At 55.1% G+C, this 18,342-nt stretch overlaps 1 protein-coding gene across 7 annotated transcripts in view; it reads right to left on the bottom strand.

Annotated features, from left to right (window-relative positions):
- Positions 1-3,873: 3,873 nt before the first annotated feature.
- The window catches only part of HPCAL1 (hippocalcin like 1), a 121,479-nt gene continuing 107,010 nt past the window's right edge, over positions 3,874-18,342 (bottom strand). For 5 of the 7 annotated variants that reach the window (XM_025354125.1, XM_025354131.1, XM_025354130.1 and 2 more), the window contains 3 exons: positions 10,393-10,794; positions 8,016-8,121; positions 3,874-4,766 (listed from right to left, as the gene is read on the bottom strand). In XM_025354125.1, coding sequence (XP_025209910.1) covers positions 4,669-4,766; positions 8,016-8,121; positions 10,393-10,770 — 582 coding nt within the window. In that variant the 5' untranslated portion in view covers positions 10,771-10,794 and the 3' untranslated portion in view covers positions 3,874-4,668. Of the gene's footprint in view, positions 4,767-8,010; positions 8,122-10,392; positions 10,795-18,342 lie in introns of all 7 variants that reach the window. The other 2 variants (XM_025354124.1, XM_025354126.1) reach the window with 2 other exon arrangements.

Raw genomic sequence — 18,342 nt, 5'->3', positions numbered from 1 at the left:
GCACCCCTGATCTCAAGAGGCCGATAGAAGATCTAATCATGTACCTGCCAAAGCACGGCTGGGAGGGGAGGGTTCCATTCGGAGTCCAGTGCCCCGCGCTGAGAAACCGGCCGCTCGCCCCTCAGGCAGTGGTGGGGAGGTGCGTCCCCTTCTCCATTAGGGCGTGACCTGGCACGGGGCGGGGAGGGAGTCAGGCCTGGGTGCCACAAATGCAGTGCGTTTAAGTCTTGTTCAGGGACGCAGGGAGAAGCTCCTTCGTTTCCCTAGACACCAGGGGCCCTGAAGGAGGCCGCAGAGGGCTGGCAAGGAAACATGGACCCGGCTACAGCGCAGCTACTGGAAGACCTTTCTGTAATTGGGGGAAGATGCACCTCGGATTTGGGAGCTGATCCTTCTTTCAATTCCTGATTCTGCCACTTCTTGCTAAGGATTTAGGACCAGTTACTTAACTTCTCTTAAACCAGCATTATAAATCTGTATCATGTGATAGTGATACCACATTGCTGGGTTGATGGGAGGTTTAAATTAGATATTTAAAGTTTTAAACAGTGTCTGTCCGAGGAAACCCTTGATGAATGGGAGCTAATGTTTTGCTAGCTCAATGCTGGTTCCCACACAGGAGGCCAGTCTTCCCAAGCAGAAAATGCCCGGGGCCATATTAATTAAGGCCTAAGGTTCAGAGTAAGGGAGGTGACTGTCTTGCCCTACTAGGGGTTAATCGTGGCCTGACCAGATGAACTGTCTTGGGACTAACACCCTGTACTGCCACCCTCCCATCCACACCCCAGGGCTTCCTTCCTTCGAGTCTAAACATTTTCCTGTCTCAGGAGTTGTTCCCATTATGCTGTGTTTACTCAGTGAGCATGGGACAACATGCAGTGAGTGTCAGGACAGCTGATGGATGGGACCATGGAGGCACCAGAGCCATTTCCCAGAGTTTCTGTTGAGTCCACACACATAAGCCTTGCTTAGGCAGGTACATGATTAGATCTTCTGTCTATAGGATAAGGGACACTTATATACAACTCCCAAGGAACTTTAACAACTTGGAGTGCCCGTGCAGGATGGCAAAGGGTCTGGGATCCCCTGAGGCAAGGAGAAGGCAGGACAAGAGAGAAGCTTGCAGAAGGATGGGGTTGGAGGAGGAGGAAGCAGGCCCAGGGCCAGTATTGCAAATTACCAGAAAGGGACAGGTGGAGACACTTTCTAACGACCCCCCCGAAAGAGCCTGAGCCCGGACAAAGGAAGAGACTGAAGAGGCCTCCGGCTGGGTGGGCGGCATCGTCGACAGTTCTGGGTTCACTTCGGGGTTCTTTCCCCTCTGATAGCCTGGGCTTCTTGGCACAGGGACATCTTTGGGGTTCAATTCCCTGACTTCCCAGAGAGCACTAGACTCCCAGACAAATCATACTGGCTTCTGTAAGCTCCTTGTAGGGTAGGGTCCACTAGGACCCCCATTATCTACCTCCTCCACATCTGAGCAGAGGTGGTTATAATGGTTAATTTTATGTGTCAACGTGACTGGGCCATGGGGTACCCAGACATTTGGGCAAACCGATTATTCTGGGTGTGCCTGTGAGGGTGCTTTTGGATGAGTTTGACATTGGAGCTGGTGACCAATGGGGGAACCAGGTGAGGTAAAGCAGATTGCCCTCCCCAATGTGGGGGGCCTCATCCACTCAGCTGAAGGCCTGAAGAGGACAAAAGGCTGAGAATTTGTTCTTTGCCTCAGTCTTGCGCTGGGACATTGGCCTCTTCCTCCCTTAAGATTCAGACTGGAACTACACCATTAGCTCTCCTGGGTCCCCAGCTTGCTGACCTCTGTCTACGGGGGACAGGGCTGCTTGTTTCCTTGGGACCTCTCAGCCTCCATAATCACATAAGCCAATTCCTTATGATAAATCCATCTATCTAACCATCCATTCACCTACCCATTCACCCATCCATCCATCCACCCACTACCCACTCACCCACTCACCCGTCCATCCATCCATCCATCCATCCATCCATCCATCCATCCATCCATCCATCCACCCACCCATCCACTTACCCACCCATCCATCCACCCGCCCACCCATCCATTCACCCACCCATCCACCCAGCCATCCATCTACCCCCAACCATTCACCCACCCATCCACCTAAACATCCATCCCACCCACCCACCGGCCCACCCATTCAGCAACCCATCCACCCATCCATCCATCCACCCATCCATCCATCCACCCATCCATCCATCCATCCATCCATCCACACACCCACCCATCCATTCACCCACCCACTCCTGCCATCCGTGCACGTCTCCTATCACTTCTGTCCTGGAGAACCCTGACTAATGTAGCGGTCATTCCCATCTGTCCATTGGACTCTGTCCCCATCATAAGCGAACCCTCCCCACAACAAGCACTCTTGATTTAACCTTTGCCAGTCCCAGTTAAATGTTTATAAAATTCAAGCCCTTCACTGGCTATTCTTCCAGGTGAGGCAGTGTTGCCAAAGGCACCGTCTTGCCTTTTCATAGCAAGCTAGGTCTGCCCAGGGCACCTGGCCTCCATCTCTGCACCCCACCTGGTTCCCCCATCAAGGCTTGGCGGCTCTGGGTCCGTGGGGAGTTTTACTACGAAATAGCTCTAGCAGTGCCATTGACTCAGAAGGTACTTGGCAAACAGACTCACCATTTCTATTAAAAGAGACATGGAGTCTTAAAAAATATTAAAATGACTAAAATCAACAAAATAGCTGCTGTTGCTGAAGGCCTGCTGGGAAGCAGGCTCCAAGCCATGCGCTTTGCACACGTGACATTGAGCCGCCCAGCTCCCCCCATCCCCTACAGTGAAGACACCGAGGCACAGTGAGCTGATGGCAGGTGGGCAGACGCTGTGGTGCTCGTCCTGGTAACAGAACCTCCATTCCACTCACCCCTTCCCAACCCTATGCCCTCTGGGGAAGGCGGGTGCCTCCTTGGCCAAGGGCCATCTTGACCAGCCTAAGCCAGCCGTGGCCATCACAAGGTCATCTGGTGAACGGGGGCCATGGCTTCAGCCTTGAGATGTGGGGCCGGTGGGGACGGGTTGGTTGGTGGATTCTGGAGGGTTTTCCTGTCCCTCAGTGGGAGGACAGAGACTTCCCTCCCTGCTTCTTGATGCTCGCATGTCAGCTGTACTGCCCAGAACCATGACAGCAGTTGTGGGCACCCCAGGGAGAAAGTCTGAGGTGAAAAGCTGACTGTGATTAGCCGGGCACAGTGCTGTTCACCCAAGGCCCCACTGACTCAGGAGGCTGATGTGAAAGGATTGCTGGAGCCCAGGAGGTTGAGGCCAGCCTGGGCAACCTAGAGAAACCCTCTCTTAAAAAAAAAAAAAAGAAAAAAACCAAGTTGATGCCTGGGGATCCCCAGCGATGCTGTCTTTGGATCCCTCAGCAGGCGAGACCAACCCCCACTTCTTCAGCTGGGCCTTCTGCTGCTGGGACCAGAAGCACTGACAGCAGCGGTGAAGGCTGGATAGAGAACCAGGCCTGCCACCTCTGGGGCCAGCCTGACCGCGCCCTTGACTATGGCCATCCTCTCTTGGAATGTGGTTTTCCTATGACCTGAAACCGTGGAAGGAGAAGGAAAGGGAAGGGCTGGGGGTAGGCAGAATCCTGACAGACAGATCTGCCAAGAACAGTCATCGTTCATTTCCACAAATATTTCTTGGCATTAGGCAGATATTGAAGAACAGGCTGTGCAAGATTTATAGACGCAGGGACAGCTGGAGGGACACAGGAGGGGCTGGGTTTACCAACAGCGGCAGCACGCAGCAGACCCACCTTGGCTGGAGCGTGCAGGGGCCACGGCCTGAGGAATGGGGGCTCCCGCGGGCAGACACAAAACTCAGAAAATGCCATTTATTGTATCATTTTAATACCGGAAATGCCAGACCAATCAACAGGGAGGACAGACCAGACACAAATGCCTGTGCTCGTGACACGGACAGGAGGATCATCACGGCTCAGGGCACACATGCATTTCCTTAGAAACAGGCAGACAAAGAGAGCATAAATACCACACAACAGCCAGGCTCAGGGGACTGCGGGCCACAGGGGGCTGCGCTTCAAAGGCAGTCAGAGGCATTAAATACGGGACCTACACATTACACTCCACTTCACCATACATAATTTATATATTAAAAGAAAGGGGACCACAGTATCTATACGTGCAAGCGGCTGTGGTGGAGAAAATGAACGGGAGGGCAGCCATGCACGGGAGGGGCTCCCCGTCTACCCTCCTGACGCCTCGCCCCACCCTCCCCACAGAGTCACTTGGGATCACAAAATGCATGGGCCGGCCGGGGCGCAGCCTCGGGAGGTCCTGCCTGGTCTCCTCGGCATGGACCTCTGGGCTCCCCATGAGCCGGGAGGTGCCTGGAACCAAGAACACTTGAACCCTGCATGTCATCACATCCCTGGGAGTTGCCCTGGAAGGGACCGGGCCGGGCGTGAGGGGAGGAATGTCGCATTGGTCAGGCGGAGGAGGGAGGCGCAGCCGCCGGGCCGGGCAGGTGCGACGCATGCCCCAGGCCTGGGGCCCGGGAGAGCAGGAACGATTGCGGGGCATCCACTCTTGCAAGCAAAGCTTAAACGGCACGACAAGCCTGTGTTTCTCTGCAACTGTCCAGGGGCCGCTCGCTCAGAACTGACTGGCACTGCTGGGGTCGCACTGCAGCAGGCGGACGATGGAGGGGTCGCTCTTGGCACCTTTGATGAATTCTTCCAAGGACAGTTTGCCTGCAGGGGACGAGAGACATCAGGATTAGCCAGTGCTCACTGTTCTTTATGCTTCCAGAGAGGACGGGGACAGCTCTCAGGTCAGGGATGCCCCCTTTGTTCAAAGTCCTGAGCCTTCTTGAAGCTGCACGGTGTCTAGTCTCCATTCACTTTACAGGCATTTCTGAAAAAAATCCTTTTTCCTTTCCCTGCTCCCTACAATACATCAGGCACCTCAAAGGGCTTAACCAGCAGCTCAGCAGGACATGGCTGATGAGGGCCATTTAAATCCTTTTCGAAATCACCCCACACTTTGCTTATTAAGGAACATGTACATTGTGCAGAAAAATGAAGCATTTGCCTCTAACCCAATGGGTCCTCCCTGGCATCAGTGTAGACCTGCTGCTCAGGCTTGGGGTACCGAACTCATGCTCTGGACTGTTGGCCACGCAGTGAGAGGAAAACCTAGAAAAAGATTGGTCATGCTAAGGAATCAGCTGCCCCCTCATCCTCCGCATCCAATGCTGGTGACGACACATTCCCTCTCCCAGGACACAGACTCGGTGACTCCACGCTGGGCGGAGTGGCCTCTGGAGGCTGGTGGCCCAGGGCAGGGCTCCATAAGGCTGGCGGGCCGAGCCGGGTGCGGGGAGGTTTTCTGACCATCCGCTCACCACAAGCAAGATAGGCTAGAAGGATTCTGCCCATTCAGACATGGCCTCAAAGGCAGGAGGAGGGGGAGCCTCTGGCTCCGGCTGGTGGGGAAGGATGAGGTTTGAGGTTGGCTGTGTCCCGGCAGCCTGGGTCCTGGGGCAGCCCCTCCGTGTGTCTGTCTGAGGCTCTGTGCTGTCAGCTGGAATCACTAGGACACTCTGCAAAATGTCCGTGCAGGCAACACAGACGCATGCAGCTAGGCCCAGCACAGGGGAAGGTGCGCAGGAGAGGCTCTTGGCTCTGGCGCATGGCAAGCCACCAACATTTCCAGGTCTCAGGATCTTCGTCTCGAAGGCGGGATAATGGGAACACCCTTCTCAAGGGTACCTGGGAGGATGCACTTGAGGACTCAGCCCAGCACCTGGATGGAGGACGCCCCTGCCCAGTAGAGGACTGGGAATTCAGCCCCTCCAGTCCACTGGCAGGCAGGGACACCTGTCCTCATGGGACCCTGGCCCAGGCTCGGGCAGGCTGGCTTCTTCCAGGGCACGAACGTGATGCCTCTGGGGCCTGGGCAGCCTGCTGGCTCCAAGGGAGCCCAAACAATGCCCAGGCTAAGGGGTGCGTAGGGAGAGGGAGGGACAGCCAGGCCCTCAGCAGACAGTCCCCAGGACCCTCTGCCAATGGAGACAGCGGCTGCCAGCCTGAAGATTGGTGAGGACCATGGTCACCCCCCACACTCCACCTCTGACCACTCAGGGCAGCCAGCTGTGTGGTCATCTCCTCGGCTAGGTGTGGGGCCTCAGAGTCCATGGCCCCAGCCTCCCCACTTCCCGTCCCTGACCCCAGGCCCTCCTGTCCCAGGCCGAGAAAGAGCGGGCCAGCCCAGATGGACCTCCAGTCGGGAGAGCCAGAGCTGCCTCAGGACAACTCTGAGGCCTGCAGAGATGCCGGGAGCTTCTGAAGGCTCCACTGGCTCCTCCTGATGGAGGGCAGGGCAGGTGAGAGGGTTGCTGAGCACAGCCTGTCCCACATGTGCGGCCTGACAAGCTGAGGAGAGGGCGGCTTTAATGATACTTGCGCCCTAGAGAAACCCATCAGCCCAGCCCAGAGGCCTGGAGCAGCCGTGCGCCTTCCGGGGTAGCCAGGGAAGTTGGGGCAAACTCCAGGGCCCCATCACTCCTGAGCAGTCCCTGGAGGAGCCTTGAGGGCTGAGGACCACTCCCTGAACTGGCTCTGGCCCCTGACTGCAGCCCCACCTTCCCGGTATCACTCTTCCCTCCTTGCCCCAAGCTCCGGGGACAGACGGGTCCCCTGGGCCCACAGGAGGAAGTGCTCCATCAAAGCGCGGACATTAGCAACGACCATGCCATCCAAATTCCCAATCAACCTAGAAGATGCCCTCTGAAGAGGTGGGCAGGGCCAAGCCAGGTGGCAGGTTCGGGCAGCGAGTAACTGTGGATGGCTTCCCCAGGACACTGTGAAGTCGGGAACAACAGCCACTACAGCCACTATTTGTGGAGTGTGAGCCCTGCTAAGAGCTTTAAGGCATCATCTCGCCGAAACCTCACAACCCCGTGGGACTGGATTCACCATCCTCACGAGGAGCGGACAGCCTTGGGAGAGTGGCAGCAGGTGCCCTGCTAGGCTGGAAGGTGGAAAACACACTTCCCATCAGCCCGAAGGCAACGCCGGGCACCAGGCAGGCTTGTTTGCTGTGTGCAGATGTTTTGAAACAGTCACCTGGCCGCCTGGAATGCTGTTTGCTGCCTACAGCTCCCCCACACCCCCTCTCCTGCTGGGGTTGTGCTTAACTCACCCAAGGGCTGCACTCCACACTTTCCACAGCAGCTTCCTGGGCATTAGCTTATCTTTCAATCCCCAGCACAACCCAGGGAGTGTTTTCTCTTCTTAAGGTTGTGTTTCTTTATTGTTCAAAAGCAAAGCAAACCCGGTGCTGTGGCTGCTCTTGACAAAGCCAGCAAGAAGAGCAGAACGGGAGGACCCCACAGCTGCCCCGACCTCACAGCCAATGCAGAGGAGGGCACTCGAGGCACAGCCTCGTCACCGCTACTGCCACCCACCATCTTGAGACTTGCCCTTCTACAGTGGACTGAGTCCCCACAGAGCTGCCGTAGGCGGACAAGGCGGCCATGTTCATCCTGACAGTTCCCCTTGGACACTGGGGCCATCTGGGCAGCTTCCTCTCTCAGGATGACAGTAAGAGAAGCATGGCCAGCACCCCAGGACCCCACCATCTGGGATCCTTTGATCCCAACCCCTCCAGGTTCACGGCTGCCAGCATGCTTGCCTCCCTGCCCCTAAACATTGTACCCACGAGAATACAGGTATGCCCTGTTCTATGAGTGGGGAGACGGTGGCTCAGAGGGGCCACAATATGCCCAGCATCACAAAGCCTTGTCACAGAGGGACCAGGACGCAGGCCGGGTGTCCCTGACTGCATCCTGCTCTTCCCTGGGCATGGCAGGTGCCAGGCAGGTCGGGGGCAGGGGTGGCCCTCAGGAGACCAAGAAGCTGCAGAGGGGAGGGGGCGCCCCAGATGCGTTTTGCCACCACCGTGGCTACACACGCAGCCCCGCCCCCACCCCGCCCTACCATCGTTGTTGGTGTCCATCTGCCTGAAGATCTTGTCTGTGCGCTTCTCTGGGGTGGACTCGTCCTCTGGCATCTTCATCACAGATGACACCATCTTGTAGATGGCCTGCGAATGGGGACAATGACAGTGTGCTCAGAGGCCCAGGAGCTCGGGTGGGCGCAGCAAGGGTGGGCTTCTGCTCAGTCCACGACGAGGCTGGGAGAGGTTAGGGGCTCCCAGTGGTCTTCGGGACCCCTCCCCAGTGGGGAGAATGTTCCCTAGTGAACCTCACGGGTGTCTGTGTGAAGTCCAAGAGCAGAGCTGACAGAAGGGCTCTACTGGGAGGGGGAGGGTGCTGCTATCTCTGCCTGGGTGGTGGGGGAGGTAGTGCCAGGAAGGTGCCTAAGTGTCACCGTCGGGGGCTGGGAATGCTGAGGGAGAGTGGTGGTCACAGATACGTGAAATTCACCACACTGCCCACTGAGCTGTGTGCATTTTACTGCGTGGCTGTTACCCCTCAGTTTAAAAGAGACTGAGCCCCTCAAACTCACAGGGAAAGCCCCATCACCAGCCCCGACAGGACAGGAACCAGCAGCACTGGAGCCTCCATGGCCTCTTTACAGCACTGCCAGCCGAGGGCTCAGCCTAGCTGCTGGTCTCTCTGCGTGTCTCTGCCTGAGTGACCCAGCCTGGGGCATGTGCCCCTGTGCTGCTGGTGGGTGTACACGGGAGACAGTGATGGGGCAGGCGAGTGGCCACTGAGCAGAGTGACATGCGTGGGGAGGGGCAGCACTGCTGTGGGATTTTCTGAGCACTCCGTGTGAAGGAGGCTTGATAGTCTCATTCCTAAGACAAGAGACCATTTTCTCATTTTGAGAAGGAGGGAGCAACCAAGTGTCCCATGAGAAACAACACACAGCTAGCCAGGGAGCCATCGATGGCGCTGGGGGAAGCCTTTCAGGGTTTGGGGACTTGGTTTGGGGGCTGTCCCGTTTGGACAGAAGTGGCTGCTCCTCACTAGCTCGGAACAGTTCTACCAGGGCCTCAAAGTTCTGACCAAGCCTCTGTGCGGCCAGCGACAGGCACACCTATTTGCAAAGGGTAAGGGTTAACACACAGGACACGATAGGTGATTCCTGGGAAGCAGAATTCTTACTTCCACCACTGTGTGAAGCTAAGAGCCAGAAAGCGACGACGGAATCAGAGTTCCCCGAGCCCATGTTAATTTACTCTGACGGTGTGAAAACCATCTACGTGGGAAATGGGTCGCTCACTCCTGAGGCAGCCACTGCTGGTGCAAGAGCTCACGGATTTGATACCTGCTACTGGAGGCCCACCCCTGAAGTTCCCCACCATGGCATCCCCCCCTTCTGAACAGTTCCATTTTTTTCTTGTTTTATTTCTGGTCTTTTTGGAGGAAGGGTCTCACTCTGTCACCCAGGCTGGAGTGCAGCGGTGCAGTCATAGCTCACTGTGACCTCGGACTCCTGGGCTCAAGCAATCCTCCCACCTCAGCCTCTCAAGTAGCTGGGACTACGGGTGCATGCCATTATGCCCTGCTACTCTTTTAATTTTTTATAGAGATAGAGTCTCACTATATTGCCTAGGCTGGTCTCAAACTCCTGGGCTCAAGCGATTCTCCAGCCTCAGCCTCCCAAAGTGTTGGGATTACAGGCCTGGCCGTGAGGAGTTCTAGAACTGGATGCTCCTGGGCTCAGGGAGGCACTCAGGGGAATGCCAGGGAGGGGCAGTGCTACTCTCTACTCTCTCTCGCACACCTAGGTACCTGGCCAAGTGAACAAAACTTGGTTTCCTTCTGAAACATGGCCTTGCCTGCTAGAGCTGCATGAAGGCCGAGAGACGCCTCCTGAAGTGACGTCTTTCCCATGCTGGGCTGATTCTTGTGATCGTTAATGCTTCAGTTTTACTGGATGACTGCGCATTCCTGGGGACATCACAAGCTATCTGTTGCATTCTCAAATCCAGGGCTTTCCCCAGGTCTTGGCAGGTACCTCTTGCAAGTAACAATAATATAATTCTTGGCCAGGCACGGTGGCCCATGCCTGTAATCCCAGCACTTTGGGAGGCTGAAGGCAGATCACCTGAGGTCCGGAGTGCCAACATGGTGAAACCTTGTCTCTACTAAAAATACAGAAATTAGCTGGCTGCGGTGGCATATGCTTGTAATCCCAGCTACATGGGAGGGTGAGACAGGAGAATCTCTTGAACCCGGGAGGCGGAGCTTGCAGTGAGCCGAGATCGGGCCACTGCACTCCAGCCTGGGCGACAGAGCGAGATACCGTCTCAAAAAAAAAAAAAGCCCTGGGCTGGGAGCTGGGAGCTGGGAGGGGACCTGGGCCCCCGCGTGGTGAGACCCGGGGCCTCGGGCGCCGGTACCTGCACGATCTCCAGCATCTCGCTGCGGCTGATGTAACCGTTGCCGTCCAGGTCGTACATGCTGAAGGCCCACTTGAGCTTCTGCTCCAGCTTGCCCCGCGAGGTCACGCTCAGCGCAATGATGAACTCCCGGAAGTCGATGGTGCCGTCGCCGTTGGTGTCGAAGGTGCGGAAGACGTGCTCGGCGAACTTGGAAGCGTCGCCGTAAGGGAAGAAGTTGGCGTAGATCTTCTTGAATTCGTCCACGGTCAGGTGGCCGGTAGGGCAGTCCTTGAGGAAGCCCTTGTACCACTCCTGCAGCTCGTGGTCGGTGAACTCTGTGTTCTCCCGCAGGTCCTGCAGCACCTCGGGCCGCAGCTTGCTGTTCTGCTTGCCCATGGCGGCTGGCGGCGGCGACTACACCTGCAAGACAGGAGGTTAGCCGGGGACGCCACCCACGGCCACGGAGCAGGGCTGAGCCATGGGCCGGAGAGACCACATAAGCCCATCGCTGTGCAGGCACTGCGATTCAGCAACTCCCGGGTCCCCCATCGGAAGGCATGCCACTATTTTATGGACCACCAAGAAGGCCAAGAGACCCTAATTAAATCATGACAGCCCACCCTCACACTGCGGGACATATTCTCCATATTGGAGAATGTGGAAATGTGGGGAAAAAATACAACTTAACATCAGTGGAACAGGGCATCATCCGGTGCCCACCAGGGGTTGTACAAGAGGCGAAGATTAAAAATCAGTTCTTACTTTCATCCCCCTCCTCAGCTCCAGGCAAAGTGGCCACCTCAGCCGCATCCCAGACTCTTTGGAACAGTTCTTCCCTCTTTCAGGCATCACATTATGTTTTTATCTTTAGAATAGGCGTCTAGAAACTTTCAGGGAGTCACCCCCCAACCCTCTTTGTTTATTTGTTTTGAGACAGAGTTTCGCTCTTGTCGCCCAGGCTGCAGTGCAGTAGCAGGATCACAGCTCACTGTAACCTCTGCCTCCTGGGTTCAAGCGATTCTCCTGCCTCAGCCTCCTGAGTAGCTGGGATTAAAGGCACGCATCACCACGCCCAGCTAATTTTTTGTATTTTTAGTAGAGACAGGGTTTCACCATGTTGGCCATGCTGGTCTCGAACTCCTGACCTCAGGTGATCCACCTGCCTCGACCTCCCAAGGTGCTGAGATTACAGGTGTGAGCCACTGTCCCCAGCCTACCCTCTTTATTTTGCCTTTGATAAACTGCCCTGGGTGGGAGGAGGATCTGGAATTAGCTCTAGGCAGTAAATGATGCTCTGAATGGAACCAGGGAAAAATGAGGCACCTGTGGGAACCAGGAACTGCTCTGCTGGAAACCATCCCCCAGGGCGGTTCTCCACGAGGCCTGAATGCAAGATTGATTAACACATTAACACGGCTGCCACTGCACCACCTCATGTTACTTTCTTACATTCACAGTTAACACATATACAGGGCATGATAATTTTTGAAGTACATGGAAGAATGAGAAATAAGAAGATGTCTCCTACTCTAGCCCCAGTGGTAACCACTTTGAACTCTGTCTATGTTTGTGACTTCCAAACAGTAGGCACCAGCTCTCCATTATGAAAGGTAAGACAGACCACCCACACTGCCCACCACTTCCTTTCTTCTCTGCCTCCATCCCAGGTTATTTTTTTGAGACGGAGTCTCGCTCTGTTGCCCAGGCTGGAGTGTGCAGTGGCGTGACCTTGGCTCACTGCAACCTCCACCTCCTGGGTTCAAGCAATCCTCCCAACTCAGCCTCCCAAGTAGCTAGGATTATAGGCATGCACCACCACGCCTGGCTATTTATTTATTTATTTATTTATTTTTGTATTTTTAGTAGAGACAGGGTTTCACACTATGTTGGCCAGGCTGGTCTCAAACTCCTGACCTCAAGTAATTCACCTGCCTCGGCCTCCCAAAGTGTTAGGATTACAGGTGTGAGCCACCACGCTCGGCCCATCCCAGGTTTTATAGTACATACATGTTTTTGTTTTTACTTATCCTCTCTATATCAATCAATCAATTAATTTATTATCTATTTATTTATTTATTTATTGAGACAGGCTCTCACTGTCACCCCGGCTGCAGTGTGTGATCATGGCTCACTGAAGCCTTGACCTCTAGTGCTCAAGCGATCCTCCCACCTCAGCCTCCTGAGTAGCTGAGACTACAGGCACATACCACCACACCCAATTAATTTTTTTTTTTTTTGTAGAAATGGGGCCTCACTATTTTGCCCAGGCGGCTCTCAAGCTCCTGGCTTCAAGCAGTCCTCCCGCCTTGACCTCTCAATGTGTTGGGACTATAGCCGTGAGCCAAGATGCCAGGCGTTTTTACTTATCTTTATGACTTTATCTTTCAAAATTACTAACACACATTCCCTTTGACCCAGCCATCCCACTTCCAGAAACATCTGATGACACTCCCACCAGTGCAAATAATCTGTGCACGCGGCCATTGCCTACGTGGTCGGTAACAGAAAACTACTCAGGTGCCCATCTTATGTACTCATAAGAAATCATCTTCAAGGTGTATTTCTATGTGGAAAGAGAAGCTGCACAACAGTATGCAGAGCTTGTTACCATTTATGAAAAAAGAAGACAAACATACGTGCTTGTGTGTTTGTGCTCTGGAAGGGCTTGTGAGGAAAGGATAACATTGGCCGGGAAGGAGAGATGGCTGGGTGGACGTGGGCCCTGCGGACTTTTTATTAAGAGAGAAGGATCCTTCTCTCCTCCTGGCCAGTTAAGCCCAGCTCTGGATGTACAGCCACAGGAGGCCAGCCTCTCCAACTGCAGTTTGCCCCAGACGAGGACAAACATGGCCCCTGTTTCGTGGAGGAGTTGAGCAATCACATCAGACCTAGAACAATGTGCAGACGGGGGACCCCTGCACCCCCTGCCTCCACCATCCAGGAATGTGACCCACCCTGGGGCTTGGGGATGACGCCTGCCAGCATGCTTCAAAGGGCTCAAAAAAGTCCTGGTTCTAACATGCAGCTAGTTCACTTTGGAAACTCAATTAATTCACAAGATGAAATGGCCATAGAGACTTCTACATGAAAAAAAAAGGGAATGTAAAATCAAAAGATCACTATTACCAAAATATCTGACAGAAGAGAAAAAACAACCAAGATGCTACTGAGGTTTTTGGTTTGTTTGGAGAGATAGGGATCTTGCTATGTTGCCCAGGCTGCTCAAACTCCTGGCCTCAAAGTGATCCTCCCACTTCGGCCTCCCAGAGTGCCTGACAAGACTGCTATCCTGTTGGAAGAGCTCCGGACCTGGCTTGGAGATGTAGGCTCCCTCTGGATTCTGCTGTCACTGACAGCTCTTGGGTTTCACCCAGGTGAGCTCTGGAGTCCTTCCCGTGTTGCCTCAGCGGATCCCAGACAGCTCTGTGTCCAAAGAGCCCCTCTCCGGCTGTCAGCGCTGTGTCCCCCAGAACTGCACAGTGCCCAGGGCATAGCTCACTGGGGCAGTTCCAATTCCTAGGCCCAGATGCATGGGTTGAATCATGTCCCCGCTAAAAGATGCTGAAGTCTTAACTCCCAGTATCTGTGAATGTGAAATAGGGTCTTTGCGAGGACCTATTTGCAAAGTTAACCTGAGGACCTGAGGGAACCTTGACTGCCGCTGTGCCCCGACATGGTGGGAACCCTCCTGACCACTGAGTTGAGGGCCTGGGCCATTGTGAAGGACCAGCCTTGCGTGGCACCTGCGGGAGAAGCCACAGATGGACAGCAGAAGGACAGGTGGAGGATGGACACCCGGCTGGAGGCCCTGCAGCACCCGTGGTGGCTTCTCCTGTGCTTTCTGCCCTGGCCCTCAGGTTGCCGTGTGGGGCCACTGAGTTGGCAAAGACGCACACACGCACAGCCCATGGAGCTCGCTGGTGTTCACGTGTTACTTCCACAAACAAGTCCTGGTGGCACCGAGCCAGGCTCCAGGGCGCAGGGGAAAGCACTGAGTGTGGACTTAGAGCCAGCTCCACCCATCCATGCTCGGGGGGCCTCGGGGAGGTGGTCAACTTCCTGGAGCTCTGGACTCCCCCCTGAATAACGGAAGGCAGGGTGGTCGTGATGATGAAGAGGAGGCCTGGGGCACCCGGCCAAACCGCATGTGGCTCCTTCACCATGCAGAAGCTTTTCCAGAACATCCTGTGTGTCAGAGGGAGTGCAGACTGTGAACAAAACTCATACGGTCCCTGCCTCGGGGGTCGACGCCACACGGGGAGCACGGCAGTGAGGAGGAGAGGGGAGGTGGCTCATAGGCGGGGCAAGGATCTGGCCCAGAGAACCCCCAAACTGATAGAACTTGGCAAGTGTCCTAGGAGCGCTTATAAGGACGAGGAATAACTGGTTCTCTGGGAAGGGAGGGATGGGGGTGGGGCACCTGGGAGGTTGAGCTAAGCTGCAGAGCAGGCAATGACCTCTCAGCCCCTCTAGCTCCCGGAGTCAGGCCAGTGAGTGGCAAAACCTCTAGACAAGCAGCTGCAGCAGGTTGCCTGAGGCTCCCAGGCAGCATGAGGGCCACACCCAGCCCAGGGCCAGACCTCTCCGAGTCTGCAGAACCAGGCAGGGGTTGACCCACAGGGCTGTCCCGCTCCGCGCTATGTCCCCCAGAGCACTGAGACTCAAGATGGGGCACCCACAAACCCTGCACACCTCCGCTTGGTCAGTCCTAGGCTTCAAAAGGGCGCCCATTTTCCCATCCCTTCATCAGCTCAGCTGCTCTCAAGGCTTTCTACTGTCCACACTCCTCTTAACTTGTGGCATTCTTGCAGCCAGCATCTGGAGGGGAAAACAGGGTTTGTCTAAGGCATCTCTAGTTCAGCCTCCTGTCTGATGCTGTAATAGCAGCAGCGCACGTGCAGAATGGACCAGTGCATGAGGAGGCTTCATTCTGCACCTGCTTGTCCTCACTCCTCACTCCTTTCAGCTGAAACGTGATGACGTTCCTCCCGGCAGCGTGTCCGTGTGTGGTTTAAGGGGATGGCATCGTACTCCTCTCTGGCATGTGGCCAGAGAGAACCAGCTGTGAGCAGAATGAGACAGCTGCCACTATGGCCTCAACTGTGCCTCCCCCAAATTCCCATGTTGAAGTCCTAACCCCAGGTCCCCCAGAATGGGACTGTACTTGGAGACAGAGTCTTTAAAGAGGTCATTAAGTTAAAATGAGGTCACCAGGGTGGGCCCTAATCCAGTTTGACTGGTGTCCTTATAAGAAGAGATGTCCTTATAAGAAGAGACACACAGGGGAAACCATGTGAAGACACAGCGAGATGGTGGCCATCTGCAATCCCAGGAGAGAGGCCTCTGAAGGAACCAACCCTGCCAACACCCAACCCTGCCAATACCTTGGACTTCTGGCCTCTAGACCATGAGAAAACAGAGTTCCGCAGCATAAGTGCCCAGTGTGCAGTCCCGTGTTACAGCAGCACAGCAGCCACCCTTGGGGAACTGACCTGCGGCTGACAAACGTGTGTTATCGGTGTCTATGGGGCAGGAGTGATGCCAGGCGCCTGACCTGCTCTCAGCAGGGACAGTCAGAAGCAGCACCCGTGGCCTGTGGGGCCCATTTTGTCAGACACTTTACCTATTAGTCATGCTTCACCACAAGTAAACCAACCCTGGGAGAGCCCCAGAGCCTCTGAGAGGAAAAGCCAGGGCTCAGACCAGGCGGTCCGGCTGCCCTCCCCAGGCCTTGCATGGGGAGCAGAGGGGAGGCTGGGCCGGGCAAGGGTGATGTGGTGATGGACACATTGTTGGCTAATGGCAGGCCCTTTCTGCCTGATTTGCACCCCTGCATTTTTCATTATCAAAATGAGCCACCTTCTGTGAAGTTGTAGGCCCTGGGAGCTGAGGATCACTGCCTTAAGAATCCACTCACCTCAATGAAAATCAAATCACTGCTCAGAATGAAGGGAGCAATTTATCCCAGAATGGATCTGTGATTTCTGTTCTTACCGATCCCATTGGACTGCCAAACTCATAACACTTATCTGCCTGAAATCACAGATGTGTATAGAAAGGGAGGTACCAGATCAGGGGCAGTGCCAAACCCAGTGAGCACACCGTAAGAAGATAACAGGCGGAGTGCATCATGGTCTGCTGGGGAGAAGCTCCCTGCATTCCCAGCACCTTCCTGCATGTGCCAGAGGGCAGATGTGTGTGCCTGCGGCCCCCTGCCTCACTCAGCACCTCCTCTGGAAGTGCTTCCTACCCTTCGTCCTCTCCCAGGTGACCCAGCTGGGCCTGGCACAGGGAGGGTGTCTGTGTTGGGTGAATGGACACTCTTGCTGTGGTTGCAGTTGCTGTGTATACACACATGCACAAGCACCTGCTTTAAGGTTTGGCTAACTTCAGAGGCAGGGAGGTTTGGACAAAGCTGGTATCCCAGTGTGACCCATTTTCAGAATGCAAGGGAGAGAATTCAAGCCTCACAGAGAGGAGTGACACCAGCCAGGAACCTCTGAGCTGTGTCCCAGGAGCCCAAGGGACCTTCCTAAGGCTTTGGGGGTCCACAGGATGGGCAGGGGAGGAGGAAGGACTCTGGGCCTCCGGGCCCAGCACTGACCGGAGCAGCAACCCTCTGATCTGTTTCTGCATCCATTCTCTTTTAAAGAAAGGATTCTGCTGACACAAGCAAAGTCTGATGCCAAGACCTGCTCATCCTAAGTTTCTAGGTCTAGCAGCATAAACACAACAGAAGAATGCGGAGGCAGAAGAGTGTAGGGACCCCCAAATAGTACAATACCTTTGCCCCTTCGTTTTGAAAAAATCCCCACCCCAACAAGGAGAACAAGAACAAGAAAAGAAAGGCTGTGCCTATGACCTTGATCACATCCACAAGGCGGTATCTATGTCCCCAAGCCCCAACACATATCAGCGGGAAGTGGGCAGGGAGATGGCAAATAGCTGAGCAGGGAGGGGGGCCAGGGAAGAGAAACAGGGCAACTAGGGCCCCAACATTCCAGAAGGGTCAGGGATAGGGGGTCCCCAGAGTCTCAGGAGGTGTGGGAGGCACAGTCTGAAGGAATGTGCAAGAATACAGCCTGTGCCGAGACCATGTGCTCCTCTTACCCTGTTGCCTTTTCTTCCAGGGCACACAGCTGGACTACATTTCCCAGCCTCCCTTGCAGCCAGGTGGCACCATGTGACTACACTCTGGCCAATGGGATGTGGACAGAGTGATGACCACATTTCTGGCCTGGGCCTCCATAACTCTCAGGGCAGCCCTTGCTCCACGTGCCCTTTCCTGCCCTTCCTTCCTGGGCACCTGGAAGCAGAATATCCAGGGGAAGACTTGGAGGCCCCAGAAGGCACAGACCCTAAAGCATTTCTCAACCACACTTTCTCATCTGAACCACAGCCCACAGTCAATGACTGGCGTGCCCATTTCCCCAACTGGTCATGCGCCTAAAGAGGGTGCATAACTGGCTTCGTTCCAGGTGTGCAGGAGGAAAGTTATTCCCTGCACGCCATGATGCCTTCGCTGTGAGTCCTTGATTCCCTCCTGGAATCTGGCTGAGAAAGGCTGTGAGACGAAAGACCCACTAAAAAGAAGAACCTTAAGTCCTTGCGTGACTGCGTAGAATAGAACCTTCATCTCCTGCGGTGACATCCCACTGCCACACATCAGGAAACACCACTTCATCGGGCCAGGCAGAGATTGGCACTTGCTTCTTACAGCAATTAGCCATCCCTGACCAACAGAGAGCCCTGTCCTGCGCCTCAGCAGTCAGGTAACCACCCCTACCCCAACCCCATCTCCCAAGCGGGGCGGGGGAGGAGTCTTCTCTGGAAAGACGCTGGACAGGAGAACAACAGGCCCAGAGGAAGGCTGGTGAGGAACCCACAGAAGATGAGTGAGTTGAGGGAAGTCCGGCCTCTCCAGTCTACCTCCCCGCCCTGAGCAAGCGGGTAGCCAGCCGGGATCAG

The sequence above is a fragment of the Theropithecus gelada genome, chromosome 13 (genome assembly GCF_003255815.1).
Source record: "Theropithecus gelada isolate Dixy chromosome 13, Tgel_1.0, whole genome shotgun sequence".
Taxonomy (NCBI): domain Eukaryota; kingdom Metazoa; phylum Chordata; class Mammalia; order Primates; family Cercopithecidae; genus Theropithecus; species Theropithecus gelada.
The sequence above is the reverse complement of the archived record's forward strand: the minus strand, read 5'-3'. Positions and strand labels throughout refer to the sequence as shown.